Source organism: Babylonia areolata, chromosome 15 (assembly GCF_041734735.1).
Source record: "Babylonia areolata isolate BAREFJ2019XMU chromosome 15, ASM4173473v1, whole genome shotgun sequence".
Lineage (NCBI taxonomy): Eukaryota > Metazoa > Mollusca > Gastropoda > Neogastropoda > Buccinidae > Babylonia > Babylonia areolata.
The window spans coordinates 9510755-9536782 of NC_134890.1; the positions used below are offsets into that span (position 1 = coordinate 9510755).

The 26028-nt window shown below is 39.5% G+C and overlaps 1 protein-coding gene across 1 annotated transcript; it reads left to right on the top strand.

The window, feature by feature from the left end:
- LOC143290417 (xylulose kinase-like) lies at positions 1-24450 on the top strand. Its single transcript, XM_076599831.1, has 19 exons — positions 1-72; positions 2494-2576; positions 5138-5207; positions 6004-6084; positions 6823-6909; positions 8457-8549; positions 9564-9665; positions 10484-10615; positions 11252-11311; positions 11764-11845; positions 12976-13016; positions 13494-13609; positions 14426-14541; positions 15968-16041; positions 17023-17119; positions 18196-18254; positions 18921-19008; positions 20568-20659; positions 21960-24450. Exons 1-19 carry the CDS (start codon positions 19-21, stop codon positions 22029-22031), a joined length of 1599 nt encoding a protein of 532 aa, XP_076455946.1. The 5' UTR covers positions 1-18; the 3' UTR covers positions 22032-24450.
- Positions 24451-26028: the final 1578 nt, after the last annotated feature.

The window sequence follows — 26028 nt, forward strand, 5'->3', positions numbered from 1 at the left end:
CTGTTCACTTCGTCGAAAATGGCAGGCGACAGCTCGCGCATGTTTGTGGGACTTGACTTCAGCACGCAACAGGTATGTACTGGTCTCTATTTGCGACTGTATACTGCATATGATAAAATTATGAATTATTTCAAACAATCTGATGTGAAATGGGGAATGTGTCGAACGATATGGTGCCTTGAAATTGGGTTGTAAGTCTTGGACATGTTGCAGTGTTCTAGTTTCTTATCAGTGGTCGAAGGGGAAGAACTCAGTTCATGCGGCAAAAATGGGGAGGAGCTGGTACGACTTATTTGCATTCAGGAGAGAAAAAAAAAAAGAAAAACAAAAAGAAAAAAAAGATAATTAAAAAAAAACAAAACCAACAAAACAACACCAACGACGTCTGCAGTTTCTGTTACACTAATTTTCTCAAGTTCTTCATTCAATCCGAAAATATTTTTTTTACTCTGTTCAAAACAAACAGTGGAACTGAAAGTAAAAATGTGAATTTTGTTTTGATAGTGTTTTGAATAGCCTATGTTGAAAAAGAGTATGTGTGATATTTATATGCCTGCCATAGTAGTGATCTTGGAACAGCATGGTATTATAGCCTCCTCTTCTTTTTATGCTAGAGTAACAGAGGGGAAGAAGACTGGTGAATATTAGTTATTTTATTTGGGAAGCATTGAGTATTGTTGAGCTTGTATGGTCTCTGTGCACTGGGGCACATAGGGCCTAGATGGTTCATAACACTTTCTTTCATAGGCTGGTTCGCACAAGCATCTTAGCAGCACAAAACAACAATAGAGAGTGGAAATCCTAACTCTCTTCATTTTCAAGGCACACAACTTTCAAGTCGATACTGCCTTTGCTGCCAATTCAGCTTGCACACAGGTAAATAAAAGGTACATTGGAACACTCAGACTCTTTTGTAAAAAGCAGGCTCCGAGCCTGTCCTTGTACTGAAGATTTTACATCCTTGCAAACAACCGTTTTGTGTCTTGTAAATGGAGAGAATGACCACTCTTTATTGTTGTTTAATCCTTTACTCTCCTGGCCTTAATGTTCGTACATTAACAGCACTACATTTTCATAACCGTGAGAATATCTAAAACCTACTCTTTCTAAAAAAGCAAAAACAAAAAAACTTGAAAAATTTTAGCTGCTGAGCAAACTTAGCACTGCTAAAATGGCTTGTGCAACACAGCCTGATTTGAAGGTTTGGAGATAGTGCCAGTTATTCATGACAAAAGTGATGAGGCATTTGACAGGTTTGTATCATCTTACTTGTACATGGTAGAGCCAACAGAAGAGAGAAAGAGAAACAGAGAGAGAAAGTTTGTTGGATCAGTTATGTTGCTGGCATTTCACATTGAATTAACAGTGTCAGGTTGCCAGGTGGACAGACATAAGAGAAGACGTGTTAGTCTGAGTCACTTGCCAGTCTTCAGTAGTGGAGTGATGGCCTAGAGGTAACACGTCTGCCTTGGAAGTGAGAGAATCTGAGTGCGCTGGTTCGAATCACTGATATTTTCGCTGATATTTTCTCCCCCTCCACAAGACCTTGAGTGGTGGTCTGGATGCTAGTCATTCGGATGAGACGATAAACCGAGGTCCCGTGTGCAGCATGCATTTAGCACACGTAAAAGAACCCATGGCAACAAAAGTGTTGTTCCTGGCAAAATTCTGTAGAAAAATCCACTTCGATAGGAAAAACAAATAAAACTACACGCAGGAAAAATACAAAAAAAAAAAAAAAGGGAGGCGCTGTAGTGTAGCAACGCGCTCTCCCTGGAGAGAGCAGCCCGAATTTCACACAGAGAAATCTGATGTGATAAAAAGAAATACAAAGACAAAGACAAATACATGCTCTAATCTGACACAAGGAGGACAGCTGCTAAATTACCCTCTGGTCTTGTGACTGTAATTAATCAAGTAGCTGCAAAGCCAAACACTGTGAGCATCTCACCTGTAATGGAGATAACAGTCCATGCAAATCTTCTTACTCTGAATACATGGACAGGAACTCCATACAAGCATGGAAGTGGATGGGAAATTAAAACTAAATTTAGCATGAGAAAAAGCACAAAATTTTGAACGGTTTTACTACAGTTGGTGTATGAGGAGGAGGATATTGCTAAGGAGGTCCGTTTTGGTTTGGGACAATGTGACATGGTTATACTCTACACTTTCACAATTTGTTCCCAAATCAGCCAAGCCCAAGAGATGCAGCACACACCTGCAGTGTTGGTCAGGGAAAATAGCAACATCCCCCAAAATAAAACCATCCATGAACTATATCACTCTCAGCTGTGTGGTCCCAGTCTTTCCTTTTGAGCCCAAAGCACACTCCATCAGTGCTGGGTAGGAGCAAGCCACAGGCTGAAAAATTACAGTGATGTATTCCTCTCATAGAGTTTGAACTGTACTCCTAGTCATTTGCACACCATGCAAACCATGTTGCTATGGCACATGGTATCATGACAGTTCTTTTGTTGTGAATGTGAACAGCTGAAACTGCTGGCCATCAATGAAGAGCTGGAAGTGGTCAAAGAAGAGGCTGTGAGATTCGACACCGATGTTCCAGGAAGCACGTCAGTATTTTATTTTTTTAAATTTTTTTTTAAGGTGTTCTCTTCGCATTTCTTTGTGTTTACTCGTAGTTTGTCTCATTTTTTCTTTCTTCTTTGGTATTTTTTGGTTGCTTTTTGTTATTGTCGATTTTGTTGTGTTTTATTTTCTGGTGATGTTTCCATTTGCTAGTTTTGTCAAATATTTGCTTCTTTTTTTTCTGTCTTTTTAAAAATTTATTTTATTTTATTATAATCATATTGATCACTTCTGATGATTTAGGATTTTTTTTTCAACTTGTGGGTGTTTGTGTGAATGTATGTGTGCTTTGTGTGTGTGTGTGTGTGTATGTGTGTGTGTGTGTGTGCGTGTGTGCGTGCAAGTCATTGCATGCACACATGTGCATGCATGCATAGACAGATTGGTTTGTATTTGGATGTATGCATGTACTGGTGTACTTTCTGAACTTGGCTTTATTATTGACAAAGATAGTAATTTTGTTAAATGGTTAAGTTCTCTTATAAAAATTAAACATGAATTTTTCCTTGGAGGTGCTTGTGCTTTCTAGTTATTCTGTCTTCTCTTGGTAGTTGTCTTTCAAGCCGTGGACTGTTGCACATTTCTCAGAACAATCAGTGATTCAGGTCTCAGCAGAATTCAAAATCAGTTTGCAGAATATCGTGTAGGTGATCATGAAATAGTTGAAGGGAAACGTGTACAGCATTATTTCACAAAGAAAACAGTGACAAGGAAATTTGAAAAAATGACCGTAACCCACCAAATATTCTACACATTAATGTGCATATGCACGTATGCATGCCTGCTTGGATCCATACACATAGACTTGCACATGAGCACAACCACATCCACACCACCACACATGCACAAAATACACACATACACACACCACACATTCATTTTCATGTGTCTGCATGCATACATACACATGCACATGCATGTGCACATGCATACACACACACACACACACACACACTCACACACACACACACACACACTTACAGACACTCACTCACTCACACACACACACACACACACACACACACACACACACACACACACACACAGAGTGTATTCTATGTCATCTGACACTTGGCACACAAACTGCAAAGTAGTCCACCAGGAACATTTCAGTCAACGCTTGAGGTACAGATACATCAGTGATGATGGACAGAAAATGCAGAGAATGTGGTCTGGGGCTTCTTTTTGCAGCTGAACACAGGACACCAGTTCACTGCCATCCATAATTATTGCCCATTCATACTGAATTGAGGGTAATTTGCATGAGTGGACAAAGTGGTCCAATAGAGCCATGGTGAAGCAGTGGCATATTCTGAGTACTATCAGCTCAAGCTCGCAGAGAGATGCAAGCGGACTGACTGTCCTCTTGAGAGAGAGGGAGAGTGAGAGAGACAGGGAGACAGCGGGAGAGAGAGAGAGTGAGAGTGAGAGAGACAGCGGGAGAGAGAGAGAGAGAGAACAAACAAACAAACGATTGAATGAAATTATGTTTCAAGAGGGTAAAAAAAAATAAACATATGCTTGTTTACACCCGGCCCTCTGGGCAAATCAAAGATTAAGAGAAAAAAAAAGAAATTAAAAAAATAAACAGGGAGAAAGAGAAGATAGATAACAAAAGAGGAGAGAGAGGGATAGAGAGAGGAGAGAGAAATGTGAAAAAAAATTCAGTCAGGGAATGGGAGAGGAGGTGTCAAGGGGGGTGGGGGTATGGGGTGATTTGTTGGATCGACTTTTTTCATTGGTGCCAGGTAAAACCTTCTACTTAACTTTTGTTGCTTTTTGCTATGTCTTAACCCGGTGTTCGGTTGTCTCTGTGTGTGTCTGTGTGTCCGTGGTAAACTTTAACATTGACATTTTCTCTGCAACTACTTTGTCAGTTGACACCAAATTAGGCATAAAAATAGGAAAAATTCAGTTCTTTCCAGTCATCTTGTTTAAAACAATATTGCACCTCTGGGATGGGCACAAAAAAAATAAAGAATGAAGCCTAATTATCTGCAAACTGCATTTACTGTTATATTTTTTGTATTCTCTAAACTTGGCACTTTGATCTGATATTCTGACCCAACAACAAGAGCAGTCATTTTAATCATTTTTTGTTCAAACAGGAACTTCTTTTGCTAAGCATGAAAGTTTTATTTATTTTGCAAACGTTTTGGTGCAGATAGTAAAAAAGGGAAATTACTCTGTAATTAATGCAAGGGGACTTAATTTGCTTTAAACTGATCTTTCTCATCTTAAACATTACATTTTGAAATTATACCCAATACATAAAAAGCTTGGATTTTTTTGTGTATCACAAGTGAGTCTTGAAGGCCTTGCCTCTTGTTTTTGTTTCTTTTGGATTTAAAAAGAAAAAAGAAAAATCTTTTTTGAATAATTTCCAGTATTGATGGACAGGCACACGGAGTATGGCTGCCTACATGGCGGGGTACAAACGGTCATACACGTAAAAGCCCATTCATGTACATACGAGTGAACATGGGTGTTGCAGCCCATGAACGAAGAAGAAGATGGATGTGTATGATCACTGGTTCCTTTGCAGAACTCAAGGAGGGGTGCACATCCAGGAAGACAAAGTTACGGTCACCACCCCCACCTTGCTGTGGGTAGAGGTGAGAAAGGTTTTTCATGATAATTGCATGATTATTATAATCTTTCTATGTCTTATGTCTACTTTAGTTTGCTATTTCATGCCTATTTTATTCATATTTACTTTAATTGATTTTGTGTTGCACATGTATGGCTGTGATGATGTATGTATGATTTACTCTTAAGTTACCTTTAAAAGGTTTCTGTTGTGTTGCTATCTACTGTGATTATTTATTGTACGCATGGGTTGCCATCTAAACATTTTATGTCTTTTATGTATACATGTTGAATGACTGTGATTTCTGTGTATTGTTTATTTGTTTTACACCACAAATGAATTTCTCTTGTTGAGATGATAAAGTATTCTGTATTCAGTATTCTGTATTTCTGTATTCTGAGACATACAGTACAGTATATACTTATTAAGAAATGACTGGTCAAGCATAGACAGTAATGTTGTGGGTGTGTTTTTATGTGTGTGTGTATATGGATGTGTGTGCATGTGTGTGTGTGTGCGCGCGCATACATGTGTGCATGTGTGTGTGTGTGTGCGCGGTGTGTTTGTGTGCGTGTGTTTTTTTGTGAGTGTATTTGTGTGTGTACATGTGTTTGTGTGTGTGTGTGTGTGTGTGTGAGTGAGTGTGAGTGTATTTTGTGTGTATATATGTTTGTGTGTGTGTGTGTGGTCCTGTTTTATGTACCCTCTCATGAAGAACAGAGTTTTAGACAATTGTTTATTGCAAACACAATACAAGCATAGCCATGTGATGTGTGTGTGTGTGAGTGTGTGTGTGTGTGTGTGTGTGTGTGTGTAAACAGGCGCTGGACATCCTACTGGCCAAATTGAAGGCATCAGATTTTCCATTCAGTAAGGTGGCTGCCATCTCTGGTTCTGGTCAGGTGAGAGAGATTTACCCTTGTGTTTTGTTTTGTTTTTTGTGTTTTTTGTTGTTGTTTTTTCAGACCAACTTGGTATGAAAAATGTTTAATTACTCTTTCATGTGATATATCACACACACGCACACGCACACAGAGAGACTTACTCAAACATTCATGTACGCTGACATGCACACACTCAGGTGTGCGCATATACACGAGCACATGTGCATGCGTGCACACGCACATACGCGCGCGCACACACACACACACACACACACACTCGCACACACACACACACACACTCATTAACTTGCTCATAGGCACACATATGCATATGTGTTCACAGTAAAACATACACACGCATGCACATGTGCACACACACTTCTGTAGAAAACAAAAAAACCCATCAAAGCTATAACATACTTTCAACATACTCATCAGTATCTGTGAAAAACAGACTTCATCATAATTTACCATACTAAAAACAACATCAACAACAACATCAAATGGCCATGTGCAAACTTTGTGAAAGAGCTTCTGATCTTCCTTTGAAATCAACCATAATTCATGTCAGTGTTAGGCCATGGAAACATGAACATACCCAGTATTTTGTCCCCTCCAGAAAATAGACTATAGATGCCTAAATGGCAGGGTCAAAATACCCATAACACTTAAAAGCACACTTGTAGATATGTGTGAATGTGGAAGTTGCAGCCATTGATTGGGGGGGAAAAATTATCATGTTTTTTTTCTTTCCAGCAACATGGCAGTGTCTACTGGAAGCAAGGCGCTCGTCAAACACTGTCAAGTTTACAACCAAATAAAACATACTCTGAGCAACTTGGAGTGAGTATAATGCTTGTTCACCCTTTAATGTATACAGTTCACAAAATGTTAAAGGCCGCCATGGCATGAGGGGTGTATTCTTAAAAAAGAAACAAGAGACCAATATGTATGCATCAGCTGAACTATTGTTAGGAATCTTCCACCTTGAACATACAGCACAAAAAATCACCCTCAGGTTTTCAGCTTTCTAAACTGGATCCACGAATCCAAACTCCTTTTTTGTGTAGAATCTGCATTTCTTTTGCAGGAAAGCACAAACATCTATGCACAACCGTTAACACATCTGTGCCCTAAAACTTTGTCAATTCTTTCAATACCCAGACATACTGAAAATGTAGGATTCACTTTATTCATTGCAATTACATGTATTTTCTGACATCAAGGTGGCCCTAAACATTTTTTGTGCCTGGTATATTATGTGCTTTTACTTTTGTTAACTGTTTATAGATATCCTGTTGTTGTCAGGGGAACATGTATTGTGTGGTGTGGATTGCAGATTTGTACAGTTTATTGTAGGGTTACTATAGTTTGTGTCAAAGTGTTTACACTTTTCTCATTTTCATCTCCCATTTCATTCAATCATTATTTCTTCTCTCTCCCAAGTTGGGATGATGAGTGCATTCAGAGTTTTAAATAACGTTCCCATATTATCTCTCACTATATTACTGTCTTGTTGTTTTGTTGGGGTTTTTGTTGTTGTTTTTTTTAATTGTTTTTTTTTAAACTCCTGTATGTCTTTTTTCCTTTGCTCTGTCTGTCTGTAACTCTCTGTCCCTCTGTCAGTCCGTTCTTCCAGTCTTTGTACCCACTTCCCCACCCACCACCCACTTACCATATGTTCATTCTATCGCTGGTCAATTGCTCATTCACTTATTTTGTTTTTACATCTCCTGCTTGTCAATCTGCTTGCTAATTAAGTTGCTTTGATCATTATGTATTGTGTGCTTTAAATGATAGTGTACTTTAAGCATACCATGATGTATGGAAGTCATGTAAGTAAACGTTGAATGTTATGTCACGTAGCTAAATGCTGTATGTCAGGTAGGTAAATGTTGTATGTCATGTAGGTAAATGTTGTATGTCATGTAGGTAAATGTTGTATGTCATGTAGGTAAATGCTGTATGTCATGTAGGTAAATGTTGTATGTCATGTAGGTAAATGTTGTATGTCATGTAGGTAAATGTTGTATGCATTGAGTCCCTCACTTCGTGTCGCAGATAAATGTATGTATGTCATGCAGATGAACACTGTATATGATGCAGGTAAACATATGTATGTATGTCATGAAGGTAAACATTGTATGTCATGCAGGTAAACATATGTATATCATGCAGGTAAACATACGTATGTCATGCAGGTAAACATATGAATGTCATGCAGGTTAAACATTGCACTGGTATGTATGTCATGCAGGTAAGCTCTGTATATCATGCAGGTAATCACTGTTTGTCATGCAGGTGAATGTTGTATGATAGTCATGCAGGTAAACATTGTATGCCATGCATGTAAACATTGTACGAGGTGAATTCCTCACTGTGTGTTGCAGGACGCCTTTTCTGTGTCGCACTCTCCAATCTGGATGGATGCCAGCACCACCAGACAGTGTAAACAGCTGGAGCACAAAGTTGGAGGACCAACGGTGACTTGGACTGAGAGAGAGAGAGAGAGAGAGAGAGAACGTAGAACTTAGAACTCATTTGATTGTCACAAAAACCATCAGAGGAATTATGGACACTAAAAACTAAACACAATAAACAAATAAAAGCAAAAGCAATATGTTGTGAGCACATGCAGGATATACCACAAGACATAGTTGTGGATTGCGAACTTTAAAGCGCTCGTATATATGTTTTGCCAGTTCTGCTTGGAAATAACTTAGCGGCAACAGAGAACATGCATTGGATTATTGTGTTGCCAATGCCATCTGGCCAGTGATTTGAACATTCGGAATTGATTGTCACAAGTAGGTGAGATCTCAAGTCAGAGTATGCACTACACTTGTCCAGAAAATGCAGTTCATCCTCTGTGACTCCACATGCTTTACATAGCTGGTCTTCCCTAGTTTGTGTGTGTATGTGCATGTATGTTTGTGTGTCTATGTGTGTGTGCCTGTGTATGTGTGTGAGAGAGTATGTCTGTGTCTGCATCTGACTATATTGTGTTCCGATGTGTGCATGTGCAAATATGTGAATGGCAGGTGCAAGTATTCTGGTGTATACCTGCATTCCTTAGCAAAACCTCCCTGTGTGTGTGTGTGTGTGTGTATTTGTTTGTCTGTGTGTGTGTGCCTTTGTGTGTGTATGAGAGAGTATGTCTATGTCTGTGTCTGTCTGTGTATTGTGTTCTTATGTGTGCATGTGGAAATATGTGAATGGCAGGTGCAAGTATTCTCGTGTATACATGCAGTACTTAGCAGAAACTCCCTGTGTGTGTGTGTGTGTGTGTGTGTGTGTGTGCATGTATGTTTGTGTGTCTGTGTATGTGTGTGTGCCTGTGTATGTTTGTGAGAGAGAATGTCTGTGTCTGTCTGTGTATTGTGTTCTTATGTGTGCATGTGCAAATATGTGAATGGCAAGTGCAAGTATTCTCGTGTGCACGTGCATTGCTTAGCAAACTCCATAACTTTGAACACATATGTTTGTGTCTGTTACAGAAACTGGCTGACATCACTGGGGCGAGGGCATATGAGAGGCACACAGGCAACCAGATTGCCAAACTGTATCAGCAAAACCCTGAAGCATACAAAAACACAGAGGTGATAGCCTTAGATACATGGACACGTGTGTGTCAGCCCTTAGTGTTGAGAGTCTTCAGCTTGAATCTGTATCAGTAAAAACCCTGAAGCGCACAGCAAAGAAGGAGAAACCTTACTCTCATAGAGAATTCAGATGGCCCCCAGTTGCAGTATTTGAAGAAATGTATAATTATTTTTACATTTCCTCTCTCCTTCTGAGAGAATTTCAGTGGCCGAAGTTGCAGTCTTTGCAAAATTAAATTAAAATAAAAAATTTTAAAAAAGAAAGAAACTTCACTATTCAGCCGATTCATTTTTTTTTTTTTTTTATATGAGTGATCTTGAGGAGGAAAGTGGCAGAATGGTTAAGACGCTCATCTGCCAGTACAGAGTCTGTGAGAGTCTGGGTTCGAATCCTGCTCTCGCCTTCTCCCAAGTTTGACTGAAAAAGTCAACTGAGCATCTAGTCATTCGGTTGAGATGATAAACTAAGGTCCTGTGCCTTTGGCACACTGAAAAAGAACCCATGGCAGCAAAAGTTTATCCTCTGGCAAAATCATGTAGAAGACATCTACTCTGATAGGAACACAAATATATATGCTTGCGCTCAAGGTCTGACAAGCGTGCTGGGTTATGCTGTTGGTCGGGCATCTGCCTAGCAGATGTGGTGTAGCATATATGGATTTGTCCGAACACAGTGACACCTCATTGAGAAACTGAAACTGAAACTCTTAAACATTGTTTATTGTCTCATCTCGGTAAGCTCACAGCCCTTCAGTGACAAGCATATCACTCAGCAGCAATCAATGGGTTTAATCTCGTTGATGTATGTTTTTCAGAGGATATCTCTAGTGAGCAGTTTTGGTGCCAGTCTCTTCATCGGCGACTACGCTCCTGTTGATTACAGTGACGGGTCAGGGATGAACCTGTTGGATATCCGTACACGTGATTGGTCCGACGTCTGTTTGGATGCAAGTCTCTTCTTTTTGTTGTTGGTGGTGGTTGTCTGTGTGTCTGTCTGTGCATATGCGCATGCATGTGTGTGCGTGTACGTGTGTGTATGTGTAAGTATCCATGATTTTTGTTTTGTTTTGTTTTTCTTTGAAAAGCATTTATTTCAATGAAGAAAAGTTGAATGCTGATTGGAATAAATCATAGTAGACTTTGTGTGTATGTTGTGTGTGTGTGTGTGTGTGTGTGTGTGTGTGTGTGTGTGAAAACATCCAAAGAAGAATTAAATTTGAACAGAATATTAAAAATAATAAAATAGAAAGTAACTCTCCCATTATTCACATCTGAGAAACTTAAACCGACAGTTTTTGCATTTCTGTTATCTTTATTAAATAGTCAGATATATTAATGAACCCACGGGATATTCACTACATAAGACACTGATGCTGAAAGGATAAATTGCACTCATATATGAAAGATAAATCTTATTTCTATTGCAATAAATTTCTTCCGTTAAGTACAAAACATGTGATCTCTGTGTACATTCAACATTTAATCATGCACTTTGTTGAATATCAAACATTCAGAGCTGACGTTGTGTACAAAACATGTGGTGTCTATGTAGTTAACATTTTTTCATGTGTTTCATTGTTCAGGCTTGTGCTCCGGGCCTGAGAGAAAAGCTTGGAGATTCAGTCCCTTCGAATCAGGTGTTGGTGAGTGGGAAAGTTTCTCTCTCACTGTTAGCTGAGAATGATTGGGTTCATAGGATCTGTGAAAAAACAAAACATGACACAAATGTTTAATGCTTTTTATTTATCATGATAACATCAGTTTATAGGTTCAGTGAAAAAAAAAAAGATCAAAGTGTTAAAGGCCCTACAGTAATGCTAAAGACACATGACCTGATTGTTGATAGTACAGAAAAACAGTGGGTGTGTATGTGTCTCTGAGTGATGCGTGTGTGTGTGTGATATGATAACGTGTGATGCATGTGTGTGTGAGTGAGATATGATTACATGTGTCTTGTGTGAAGCGTGTGTGTGTGTGTGTGTGTGTGCGCGCGTGCGCAATATGATTACATGTGCCTGTATGTAATGGGGTGCTTGTGCAATATGATTAAATTTGTCTCTGTTATATGTGTTTATGTTTTGCGATGTGATTACAGGGTACAGTGTCATCATACCTGCACAACAGATACGGATTTCCAAAGGACTGTAAAGTTGTGGCGTTTACTGGAGACAATCCAGGTCAGTAATTGTAGCTAGTTAGTTCCCGCCACTTGTTCAAACTATGCTTCTCACTGTTGCCACTAACAGTAGTAATTGTACCCAGTTAGTGCCCACCTATTGTTCAAACTACACTCCTCACTGTTGCCACTAACAGTAGTAATTGTACCCAGTTAGTGCCCACCTGTTGTTCAAACTACGCTCCTCACTCTCACCACTAACTGTGTTACCAATTGTTTGAACGAGTTGTCTGTCAAACGCCCCTCCTGCCTGGCATGTACTGTAAACTGTCTTGTGAGTGCTGACCCTCTTTTTATGCAAATTTCACCCAGAAGTTGGGAGCGGGCGTTTACTGTGTACTTTACCCTTTCCAGGAGCCTAATGCCATACCATACAGTACTGGCTGGGTACTTACTATACTACGCAACACTCACTAAGGATTATACACTGAACGTATTGTGACAAGACAGAAACGTATTTTATTCAAAACAAGATGGTCTTTTTTTTTTTCTTTTCTTTTTGGTGGTGGTGGTTGCTGCCCCATCAGCTGCACTGTTTCAGTGGCATTATACCCACACTGCTCGTTCTGAGTCCCCTCATTCACAGCCACACCCAGGTTTTTCTGTCACAGTCACAATGCTAAAACTGAAGTCACAATAAGAGCAGGGCATGAATGGCCACATAATTTGAGGCTGTTTTTTTATATTGATGATGAAGGAGGAGGAGGAGGAGGATGCTGTCATGGATGTCATTGAGGTTTGGGACTACATGACAAAGCTGTACTTTAAGCTTTCTGTCATAATGATATCCTGGCGTCAACCAGGCCCGAGAGATACAGACACTTCTGGTGTTGGTCAGGAAATTAGAGCAACACACCCAAAGATGCATCGGTGAAGTGGATAATACTCAACAGTGTGGTCCCAGTCTTTCCGTTTAAGCCCATAGCACTCTCAAATTATGTGCCTCGTCCACAAATCAATACAATGAAAATTCACTCGTGGAATGAGATGGTGAGCAACAATGAACACATAACAGAGGCTACCCCTAAAATCAAACATAAATGGGGCATGGTAGGAAAATGTCATCTCACTCATGTCATGGTTTATGTGATTATTATCAGCTTTTTTTTGGTGTTTGTTTGCTTGTTTCAGGATCTTTGGCAGGCTTGGCTCCAAAACGAGAAGATGTCATTGTGAGTTGCCAGTGTTTCCTCTTTTTGGATTACTTTTCTTCCATTTGAAATTGTATTGTATTACTCTTTTTGTCACACCAGATTTCTCTGTGTGAAATTTGGGTTGCTCTCCCCAGTGAGAGCATGTCATTACACTGAGAGCACCACCCTTTTTGTATGTATATGTGAATGTATAGCTGTGAGCATGACTGTGTGTGTGTGTATTTGTGTGCATGTGTATGTATACCTGTACGTGACATGTGGGTGCCTATGTGTGTGTGTGTGTGTGTGTGTGTGTGTGTGTGTGTGTGTGTGCCTGTGAATGTTACTCTGTGTGTGTGTGTGTGTGTGTATCTGTGAGAGTGTGTGTGTATGTGTGTGTGTGTGTGTGTATGCAGTGTGTAAATGGGATAAGGGGGGTGGTGTGGGACACAGGCGGAGGTAAATTCCAAGAGATGTTGTTGACACCTGTTTGTTGACCATGTGCGGCACCAACAGGTGAGTCTGGGCACCAGCGACACAGTGTTTCTGTGGCTGGAGACGCCCACCCCCAAACTTGAGGGCAGCATCTTTGTCAACCCTGTCCTGACGTCTGACTACATGGCTCTCCTCTGGTCAGTGCTCTGTGGAGGGGGAGGTCGGGGGCGAGGGGGGTGGGGAGGGCCTGGGGGGGGCGGGGAGCTGCGTGCATGTGTGTGTGTGTGAGAGTTTATGGAGACGCCCACCCTGAAACTGGAAGGTAACATCTTCGTCAACCCCAACCTGACCTCTGACTATATGGCTCTCCTCTGGTCAGTGCTCTCTCTGTGTGAATGTTGGTGGGTTGGTTGGTGCGTGTCTCTGTCTCTGTGTGTGAGTGTGTGTATGAGAGGTGGGGGGATGGGGCTTGGCGTATTTGTGTGTGTGTGGGTGTGTGTATGAGGGGTTGGGGGGGGAAGGAGGTGGGTGAGTGTGTGTATAAGCATGTGTGCTGGAGGTGCGGGGAGGGAGGGGGGGGGGTAGGTTGGGGGGATTGAGCATGTGTATGTGTGTATGTAAGTGAAGAAAAAAAGGGATATTTTAAAATCGGAAGGGGCATTTTCCTTTGACAGAAACATACACCCATATAATACATACACACAGCACACACACACGATAGAATCTTTTATTTTCTGAACAAATAAACATGCCAGTATACAAATGTTGCATGTCTGTATGAGTGTACATGTGTGCATGACTGAAACCTGATTGAATGACACAGGAAACGAATGATGAGCACCCAAATGGCAGCTGTGAGTCAGCTCTATCCAGGTAGGCAGACTGTTCTGCAAATGTCTCTGTGTTGTTTGTAAAGTGCTTAGAGCTTGGTCTCAGACAGAGGATAGGCGCTATATAAGTATCCATATAATCATCATCATCATCATCATCATAACATACTTTTGATTTTTCAGCTTCAAGAACGGTTCACTGACCAGGGAGAGGATTCGTGACGAGAAATCTGGTGGGTCATGGACAACATTTGGTCAGCAGTTGAAATCAACTCCCATGGGCAACAGTGGCAACATTGGTCAGTTGTGGGTGGTTGTCTGTGTTGTGCAAGCTGTTTTTGTTTGTCCTGGTTTGGTGCACTGAAGATGTTTGTGTGGATGGGCTTTTTTTTTTGCTTTTTTTTTTTTGCTGCCCCATCATCTGCATCGTTTCAGTGGCATTATTCCCATACCGCTCATTCGGATTCCCCCATACCCCCATACATGGCCACACCTGGGTTCGTCCGTCGCAGTTCCAGCATCGGCAGTCCGCAGGGAACCATCAATATTAGGTCGCCAGGAGGCCACACATCAGAGGAGACCCTGCACTGCTGCTTAGTCACTTTGGTGGTGTTCAGTGGTGCCTGTTCTGATTCAACGTACTTCGGACACCACCTAGTAAGGCCCCTACTAACGACAATAATGGCTTAGTCGCGGAGCCAGACTGAGTGAGCATCCCTCCCAGAGGGGAGACCGCCACCATGTCCCTCAAACAAAAGCCCCCATGAATCTGCTGACACTGAAGACATTGACAGGACTCACCCCAAGCACAGAAGTGGAGGGTTATCGAAACTGAGGTCACCATGAGAGCAGGGCATGAAAGGCCACAGACTTTGGGACTGGTTTTTTTTTATATTGATGATGATGGAGGAGGAGGAGGAGGAGGATGATGACAATGTTGCCATGGAGGACCATCTTGGCCAGGGACTGCGCGACAAGGCTGTCCTCTACGCTTCCTGTCATAATAATATCCTGACATTAACCAGGCCTGAGAGACACAGACACCTGCAGTGTTGGTCAGGCACCCAGAGCAACACACCCAAAGACGCATCCTTGAAGTGGATGACACTCGACTGTGTGGTCCCGGTCTCCCCATTTAAGCCCACAGCACACTCAACTTTGGGTAGGATCCGGCCATGGGCCGAAAATCCCACCTTTGCCGCGTCCTCCCAGCTGTCAGTCCATGACGCTAACCACTTCGCCACGGCGGCTGGTTTGGATGGACAACTTTGTACCAACTGAAACAGTGCCTGTATATTGCTGAGAGCCATAACCACCAGTTATCTTTAAATAAGAAATGGCCATTTTGAGAGATCACCAGTTGAAATGCTCAAAGGGCTTAGTTTAAGATTTTCTTGCTGTCCTGTTTGGTTTTTTGTTGTTGTTTTTCTCTAAAACTGTGTTGTATTGTGACATGTTTCCCACAAAATATTGTTAAAGCCATATAATGGAATGGCTTGGAAAATGATCTCTGTGCATAGATGTACACAACTGTCACAAAAACAAATGATTTCAGTTTTTTGATTCATCAGTATGAATATGGAAAACAATGTTTGAAAATAATCAATTACAAAAAAAATAGTGTATCCCAGTGTGCTTCGCAGAGCAGTTAGCAAAAACGATGTTAAATATAACAGTGTGTATGACCTGCTTTCTTACAGCTTGTGATGTATGTTATGATTTCAGGGATCTACTTTGATGTGACAGAAATTCAGCCATTGGTGCAAGGAGTCTTTCGCTTCAGTGAAAATGGACAACAGGTTAGATATTTAAGTGTAGTGTTGTATGTTTTATATTGTATTGTATTATATATCCTATTGTATTGCCCCTGTCTCTCTCTTTCTCTCCCTTTCTCTCTCTCTCTGTGTCTCTGTCTGTCTGTCTGTCTGTCTGTCTCTCTGTGCCCCTCTTCTCTCTCATCACTGTATTTACTGTTGAATTATCAAAGAAGGGCAGACAAGGAATTAATATGATTTCTTGAGTAGTAGAATTGTGTTTGATGCTATTTGCAGTAGATTTTGTACTTTTGTATAATGCAACCATGGTCTTGATAATTACTGTGTTGTAAACATTTTTTTGTGTGTGCCTAGAATGTTTGAGTTGTATGTAGGAAATTTTCAGTTTAGAATGCCTTTTATTATATACAATTTTTTGCATTATGTATCATTATATTCATGTTCGGTTTACTTTAAAAAGAATTATCTGGCTAACAGTGGATGGAATGGTCCACTTCAGATGCATGTCTTGGGTTTATGCACATGGATTATTTTACTACACTGTGTCAGGTTTTTTTTCTTTTTCTTTCCCCCCAGGTTCTGAAGGATCAGTATATACAATTTTCAGCCATGATATGGCTCTGCATGGTAGGCTGGGCTGTAAGCAACAATGATGAGTAAAGATGGCCATTGAGATATAGAATCATGTGAATATTCAGAACCTAGAAGCAGACAGATTGTGGTGGATCATACAAAGCCTAGAAGCAGACAGTCTCCAGTGTATCGTACATCATGAAAAGACAAATGTTATAGTTTTTTTTGCAACAACAGCCACTTTTCAGCTCACAAATATTGGTTTTATGATGATGAGATAGAAGTAACAATTTTTTTGTGCCATGCAGTCAAGGTTATATTTGTCAAGAAAACACATGTGGTCGAATTCCTTATTAGATCATTAAAATCACAAAACATTATAATCAGATTTACAAAAAGTAACCAATTTACATTCAACATTTTTTGTTTTAGGTGGATTCCTTCCCCGATGATGTTGAAGTGCGTGCCGTGATAGAAGGGCAGTGCATGTCCCGTAGGATCCATGCAGAAAACCTGGGCTTTGACATTGGTAGGTCCTGTCCTCTTTGCTGTGAGAGTCGACTGGCCCTAGTCCTGTGTGCATTCTAACACTTGTGTGTTTACATTTGCACAGTGATGTAGGTTTGTATGCAAACACATATCTGCACACTTGGTTCACACACACATGCAAATGATAACATTGTGTACAAACATCTACACATTCATGCAGTCAGACACATAAATTATGTATGTACGGTGATGTGTGTACAATCATATGTGTACACATTCACACGGTCACACATATGTATGTATAGTGATATGTGTACAATCATACATCGACACATTCATGCAGTCACATGTATAATGGCATGTATACAGACAGCCTGTGTATGCCTAATCTTGTCTGTGCAACATTAGTTAATCTGACACAAAATGACCATTGTTCTGTCTGTAAACATGTCATTATACTTATGTTTGTGACTGTATGAATGTGTAGCTGTATGATTGTACACATAACACTATACATGCATATGTAATGGAATTATCCTAAGTAATTGTCTCACCTCGATTGTCATATTTTTGGGTTTGGGTGTCAACCTAGATGCATTTCTGATTCACAACATCTTTTCAACAGATTTTTACCACCCAAGTAACTCACCATATTATCAGGCGTATGAGTCTTAAGTTGAAAAAAGTATTGCATCATAGCCATAAAATATAATACACGTATATGTACACATTTCATGCATTTTTTTCCTTTTATGTTTCATATTCTGTACTTACTTGCTTACATTTGTTTTTGAGTAAAGACAAGATGCACTCATATCTTGACATGAACATCTATGCATGCAAGTTTTATATTCTGTGATTACTTGCATACAGTTTGTTTTGTGTTTTTTTTAGAAAAGACAAGATGCACTCATATCTTGACATGAACACACATGCATGCAAGTACACACAACAACTAAAGCATATGCTTACAAATATACAGTGAAAGACACACACATTCAAACATATTTCCACAGGTCCACACTGATGATCTGTAACAGAATGAAAAGGTGTAAGATGATGAACACAAAAAGACTCACGCCAACACCTGTTTGTTATATTTTTTCTCATTTACAGGTCCCAAAACGCGGGTAATTGCAACTGGAGGAGCGTCATCTAATCCGGGTATTTTACAGGTATTACACTAGGGTCAGAGTTAAAATGATAGTGCAAGTATCTATGTATTCTAAATAATATTGATTATTTATATCTAGAAGCAAAATATACCATTTTGTTCAAATTAAGACTGACTCTTACCAGCCTTTTACATTCTGTTTTTTTGTACTACCAAACTTTTTTCAAACTGTTACGTTCTCTTTTTTTGTACAAGCAAACTTGTGTCGAAACTGTTACATTCCCTTGTTTTGTGCAAGCAAACCTGTATCAAACTGTTACATTCTCTTGTTTTGTGCAAGCAAACCTGTATCAAACTGTTACATTCTCTTTTTTATTGTACAAGTAAACTTGTTTCAAAACTGTTAATTCTCTTTTTTTTTTTTTGTACAAGCAAACTTGTTTCAAAACTGTTACATCCTCTTTTTTGTACAAGGAAACTTGTTTGTAAACTGTTACATTCTCTTTTTTTATATCAAACTGTTAACTTGTTTCACAGAAAACTTGTACTAAAACTGTTACATTCTCATTTTTTTGTACAGCAAACTTGTATTTGTATCAAACTGTTACATTCTCTTTTTTTTTTTTTTTTTTTTTTTACAAGCAAACTAGAAGATATGAGCAGCTCTTGCAGTTTATCACCTTTCTTGTGCTGATTAGACTTGTGTCACCGTATTTACTGTTCCCAGGTGATAGCTGACGTGTTCAATGCACCAGTGTACATCAAGGATGTGGCTAATTCTGCCGCCTTGGGCTGCGCATACCGTGCGAAACATGGTATGAGGGATGTTGTGATTTGGGTGGCACTTTGAACCTTGCTGCTTGTTTTCAGTTCAGTTCTATTGCATTCTGTTCCCAGTTCCTGTGTGTTTGGGTGAAGTTTTCAGTGGGCTCTAAACTTAAGTTTAGAAAGAAGAGATTTTAGCCTTCGTTTCTTGGTTTCAGCACACTGTGTGTATAAAATAAAAAAATTAAAAAAAATCTTATGATTGTTTTAAGGGATTCATTGTCACGGTGAGAACTGGTATGTGTATGTGAATGTTCATGTGTTTACATTACAGTGTTAAAAATTTTAAAAAAGACCACAGACAGTGAGGGTGCAATGACAGTCAAAGTTCAATGTATTGAAATCTTAAAACAATGCACTTTTAGTTGTTTTCAGACTCTGAATATTAAAATTTTGAACCGGAGACTCTTTTGTTTTATAAAGTTGAAATGCCCAAGAATGTGAATTGCTATTGTGCTTGAGATGAAACCATTTCAAAAAAGAGACAGTCGTTTTCTGTTGAATTAAGTGAATTACATTCACTGCTGTAATCCATGACTGGCTGACAAACAGTAGTAATGATGACAGGTGTGTGACAAACATACCTGGATTAATGATGAGGACAGGTGTGTGACAAACATACTGGATTAATGATGAGGACAGGTGTGTGACAAACATACCTGGATTAATGATGAGGACAGGTGTGTAACAAACATATACCTGGATTGATGATGTGGACTGGTGTGTGACAAACATATACCTGGATTAATGATGAGGACAAGTGTTTGACAAACGTATACCTGTATTAATGACGTGGACAGGTGTGTGGCAAACATATACGATTGATGATGAGGACAAGTGTGTGACAAAAGTGTACCTGGATTGATGATATGGACAGGTGTGTGACAAACATATACCTGGATTAATGATGTGGACAGGTGTGTGGCAAACATATACGATTGATGATGAGGACAAGTGTGTGACAAAAGTGTACCTGGATTGATGATATGGACAGGTGTGTGACAAACATATACCTGGATTGATGATATGGACTGGTGTGTGACAAACATATACCTGGATTGATGATGTGGACAGGTGTGTGACAAACATATACCTGGATTAATGATGAGGACAGGTGTGTAACAAACATATACCTGGATTAATGATGTGGACAGGTGTGTAACAAACATATACCTGGATTGATGATGAGGACAAGTGTTTGACAAACGTATACCTGTATTAATGACGTGGACTGACAAAAGTGTACCAGGATTGATGATGAGGACAGGTGTGTGACAAACATATACCTAGATTGATGATGATGACAAGTGTGTGACAAACGTATACCTGGATTAATGATGATGACAGGTGTGTGACAAACACATACCTGGGTTAAAGATGTGGACACTTGTGTGACAAACATATACCTGGATTAAGGATGAGGACAGGTTTTGTGACAAACATACATCTAAATTGATGATGTGGACAGGTGTGTGACAAAAGTATACCTTGATTGATGATGAGGACAGGTGTGGTGACAAACATACACCTGTATTGATGATGTGGACAGGTGTGCTGGGCGAAGGGGTGGCTTTCTCCCAGGTGGTGGCAACCTGCCAGGAACCTGTGTGTGCCGCCCAGCCCACCCCGGGGGCTGACCAGGTAGGAATAGCTAAAGTACACTGTGTGCACTTGGCAGAATTTGTGTGTTAACTCTTTCACTGCCACAGGTGGCAGAATGGTTAAGATGCTCAGCTGCCAATACAGAGAGTCTGTGAGGGTGTGAGTTCGAATCCCACTCTCACCCTTTCTCCCAAGTTTGACTGGAAAATCAAACTGAGCGTCTAGTCTTTCGGATGAGACAATAAACCGAGGTCCTGTGTGCAGCATGCACTTGGCATACTGAAAAAAAAAAGAACCCATGGCAACGAGAGTGTTGTCCTCTGGCAAAATTATGTGAAAAGAAATCCACTCTGATAGGAACACAAATATGAAAGCATGCACTCAAGGCCTGACAAGCGCTTTGGGTTATACTGCTGTTAGGCATCTGCCTAGCAGATGTGGTGTAGCGTATATGGATTTGTCCAAATGCAGTGACACCTCATTGAGAAACTGAAACTGAAACTCAGCTCCACAGGTGACATTAGTCAACATCAGTGGGTCATGTTAATTATGATGGCTGCTGGAAAAAGAGGGCGCTAGTCAGGGGGGCAAAGGGGAGGTTACCTACTTCTGGGAGGTTATTGACCGTAGCTACTTTCGTTTTCTCCGCATAGGCGGATAGTAGTTTGCACAGGACAGGAATGTCAGACCCCTGCCGGAGTCTGCACTAGTGGGTCACGGTAAGTATGTTACTTAAACGTAATTTTATATAGAAAATTTCCTTTTTTTACATTGTAACAAAGCTTGACACCTGCAGTTTCCCTGTGCAGTGGAATAGCAACAAACATTCGCCCCCTGACCTAGTTTGAAGTGAACCAGTGCTGTTTTCACATGAGCCAAAGCCTGTGAGAGCTTTGTTTCTAGAATATTTGTTGCTGGGGAATGTTTTCCACAGAGAAACTTGGAGGTGAAAGAGTTAACAAAATAGCAAATTACACTATGAGCAGAATTTTTGTGTTGAAGAAATAGCAAAAGTACGCTTTGTACACTTGGCAGAATGTGTGTGTTGCAAGAAATAGCACAGAGCACAGTAGCAGAATTTGTGTGTTAAAGGTTCTCCATTTTATATCAATATACTGTGGATCTATTACTTCATCTGTTTCTTTCTTCTTGTGTGTGTGTGTTCTGTGCTTTGTGTCTGACTGATGTGTTATTGTAAAGCACTTTGAGTCATGCTGTATTAACTATTATTATTCTTGATATTGTTTTCTTTTTTTCCCCCACAGATCTAGGAAGGTTTGAAAGTGCTGTATAAATGTACATTATTATTGTTGATATTCTCTTTTTTTTTTCTCCACAGGTGTATACTGCTTTATGTCAAAGATACAGTGAACTTGAGAACATGGTGGAGATGCAGCACGGCAAATCCTGATCTGTGGACATTAGATATTTTGTCTGCTGAACGTGGGGAGGTCATTGAATCTTCACCTGCCAGAGTCACAGTGTATGCATGGACACCTGAAAGATGTTTTGCTTGGAATTATGCATGCAATTTCACTCTCTCTCTCTCTCTCTCTCTCTCTCTCTCTCTCTCTCTCTCTCTCTCTCTCTCTCTCCATGATTCCCAGCTATTGATTAGGCTCATTTGTTTAATTGTCTTATTGTTGTAGCTAATTAATTGTTGCTATGCATTCCATGTCTGAAATCAATATCTTATCCATATAGCTACTTTGTAAACGTTTTATGTCTGAAATCAACATTTTATTCATTCAGCTACTCTCTGTAGGCATTCTGTCTTTTGTCTTGAGTCAGTCTTATTCATTCAGCGACTTGTCTGAAAGCATTCCATGTCTGAAATCAATATCTTATCAATGTAGCTACTTCTCTGCAATCACTCTAGCTGTATCTGAAATCAGTCTTATCCATCCAGCTGTTTGTAAGCATTCCATCTCTGCCTGAAATCAAGATCTTAAGCTTGTAGCAACATGTCCGAAAGCTTTCTGTCTATGCCTAAAATCAAGATCTTATTCTTTTTGTTACTTGTCAGAAAGCATTCTGTCTGTGCCTGAAACCAAGATCTTGTAGCTGCTTATCAGAAAGCATTCTATCTGTGCTTGAAACCAAGATCTTGTAGCTGCTTGTCAGAAAGCATTAATCTGTCTGTGCCTGAAACCAAGATCTTGTAGCTGCTTATCAGAAAGCATTCTATCTGTGCTTGAAACCAAGATCTTATCCTTGTAGCTGCTTGTCAGAAAGCATTCTGTCTGTGCCTGAAACCAAGATCTTGTAGCTGCTTGTCAGAAAGCATTCTGTCTGTGCCTGAAACCAAGATCTTGTAGCTGCTTGTCAGAAAGCATTCTGTCTGTGCCTGAAACCAAGATCTTGTAGCTGCTTGTCAGAAAGCATTCTGTCTATACCTGGAATAAAAGTCTTATCCATTCAGCTACATGTCTGTAAGCATTCTGTCTTTGTCTCTAATCACTTGTATCCATTCACCTACTTGTCCCTAAGCATTCTGTCAATGTCTAAAATAACGTCTTATTCTTATAGCTACTCCTCTGTAAGCATTCTGCCTGTGTGTCTGAAATCCAGTTTTTGACTGCCACTGAGGATTGTATTATTTAATCTGGACAGCACACTGAACATGTTGTCTTGTCAACTGTCACAGCAAACTCAACGTACTGCTTTCTCTCAGCTTCAGTCCTACATCAGAAAACATGCTTGCTTCTGCTGGTCAGATTTAAATATTTTTGTTGTTGAAACTTGCTGATGTTGAGTGTAGAGCTCTGGCTACTACTACAAAATTTCATGTATGTGAACATGTATGAGAAAATGTTTGGAAATAGTGTTTGTGTGCACAAACAAGCAATCAAGTAACAGAGAACATCAGTCTGGAACGTTGTGTGTTTTTGAGTCATGTTTGGGTAATGAAGCCAGGTGTTTGGCCTGGTGGGTACTTATCTGTTTGCAAGTCTACACAATTTTTATTTCATCATTTGGATGCACATATTCTTTGGTGAGAAAGAAAGAAAAATGCATATTTAGAATGACAAAGATAGTGGTATTTGTAGGACACTGAACGTTGTACAGTACTGTGATAGTTCTTGGAACCCTAAATAATATTACAGATGATGTGTTGAACACCACCTGAATTATCAGACAGGTAACTTGACATGTTTTAGCTGGCTGAGAAGCAGTGAAAGAGAAAGTGTCATAGGAGGAGAATGGTTTGTTAGTGTTGATAATGTGCTTTTGCTATGAGTAGTGACTGGAACTTTACACAGAAAGTCTCTGAAAGAAAGGATGCACAGGATATATATATATATATACCTAGAACTTTGCAGAGGAAGAGAACACAAATCAAAAAAGAAACTTGTCTTCCATGTGTCGCAGTTGATAGATGCTCTGCCTTACTCTTGTTTTTGCAGCATTTAGTTTACTTTTCTTTGCAGCATTTGATTGATAGAGATTTACTTTAGAATTGCAAGACTGTCTTTCAGGTGTCACAGTAGGTAGGTGTATAAATTGCCATTTATGCTGTACTCTTGTTACTGCAGCAGTTACGGTAGTTGAATTTTCTTGTTTGCTGCATTTGGATAGAGATTTTCTTGAGAATAGCATTTTGATGCAGAGTATTCATTAAGTCATTTTATATCTATTAGCTATAAATATATATATATATTTTTTTTTTTGTTTGTTCAGAAGTGTGATAACTATATTTTAGAAAGTGGTATTCATTCAATTAATTTCATGCGATGCTTTGCATGTAATTTTTTTTTCTGTTGTTCCATGTGAGGAATTTTCTTACATGATTGTTTTTTTTATTTGAAATTAATTTTCTTGCTTAATTAAAAAAACAAAACAAAACAATATACATGCATTGGATTTGGAGTGACTGTTTTGAATGGTGTGTGTATGAGTGTATGTGTGTGTGTGTTGGTTTTGAGCGCTGTATGTGTGTGTATGGTGTGTAGTAATTGTGTTTTGTCATATAGTTAACTGTGGAGATGGGGCTATACATGCTGGTCAGGTTTATTCCTGGGGACTGCTACGGTAGCCTGACTGGCCCAGCTGGAGAAGTGAACATCCCAGTGGTGGTTTGTTTATTTATGTAGTTCATGTGGGATCTGTAACCAGACAGAAGAAGGAGAGTGGCAGAAATATGAGAACTGCATTTAACCAAAAACAAATAAACTAATTATTCAGCCCCATTGGTGGAAGGATGACACAAAGACAGCCTGGATAGAAGAGCATGCTGCTGTCAAATGTTATTAAAAAGAGAAAGACCAGAACCTTTGCATGACAAAAAAAGAAAGAAAAAAAGGAAAGAAAATGAAAAAAGAAAGCTGTTCAAAACCATAGCACTAGAAGCAAAAGACAGCAACACTGACAGAGTTCTGACAATTCTATCATCGCATGGAAGGACAAATCTGAACAAAAGCCCCAGATAAGTTTAGGTACTAGACTAAGCTGAAAACCAACAAACAGAAAAAGGAACTGCTCAGCTCAAATGTTTTAAATAGTTGAGCGATAAAAAAACAACAACAAACAAACAAAAACAAAAAAAACCAAAAAACTTTGATGAAAATAATGAATATGTGGATGAACTAAACCAAAAGCTTAGGCAGACTGGATCTGATGATGACATCACAGTAGAAATCTGATCTAAAATAAAACAACAGGAAAATTCAAGAAAAATACTGTCCCTGGCCCAGACAAAATTTGCAACTCATCAAAGAGCTATCAGAACAAAACTGAAGCAAATTGTTTAAATCTCCATGCAAACAATATTCAGAATGGAAATGAGATAGGACGCAGTTTCTTAAAGCCCATACAAAGATAGGGAAGGATCATCATCTGGTTAGTCATAGCATGGAAGGTGGCAAGAGATCTTGAACAGAGGTACTTTATCATTCCAAATCAAGGGGTCTGGGGATGTTGCATTGAAGAGGTGAATATACACATGAAAATGTGTCTGATTTTGCATATAATGTATAATATGAATGATTTCTAAAGGAAACAAGAAACAGCAGTAGCAACTGACTTGGTAAATGCATACAATAATGGTTAGTCTGCACAACTCGTGGAGCTGTTGCTATAAAGGTCCATGGAGAAACTTTGACACTAACAAGATAGATATTGTAACTGGATAACAAGTTCTTCATGTCAGGAATATTACAAAAATGAGTACTTTAGTGTCAGTGTTATCACAACTGGATGATAAATGTTTCAATATCAAGATTAACACAACTAGATAGTGAGTGAATATGTGCCAGGAATATTACACCTGCATCAAGTGCTTCAATTGCAGGAATATTACAACTGTGATGATAATGAATGCTTAGGTATGAACTTCATAATAAGTGCTTCGTTGTAACAATTATCACAAGTAGATGATGATAAACGCTTTGTGTCAGGAATATCACAAC

Excerpts from the sequence above, each read along its gene's own strand:
- LOC143290417 (XM_076599831.1), top strand. The coding sequence starts at position 19 with ATGGCAGGCGACAGCTCGCGCATGTTTGTGGGACTTGACTTCAGCACG. Across the intron at positions 11,312-11,763 it reads TCCCTTCGAATCAGGTGTTG|GGTACAGTGTCATCATACCT; the intron begins GTGAGTGGGAAA and ends ATGTGATTACAG. Across the intron at positions 18,255-18,920 it reads CTAATCCGGGTATTTTACAG|GTGATAGCTGACGTGTTCAA; the intron begins GTATTACACTAG and ends TACTGTTCCCAG.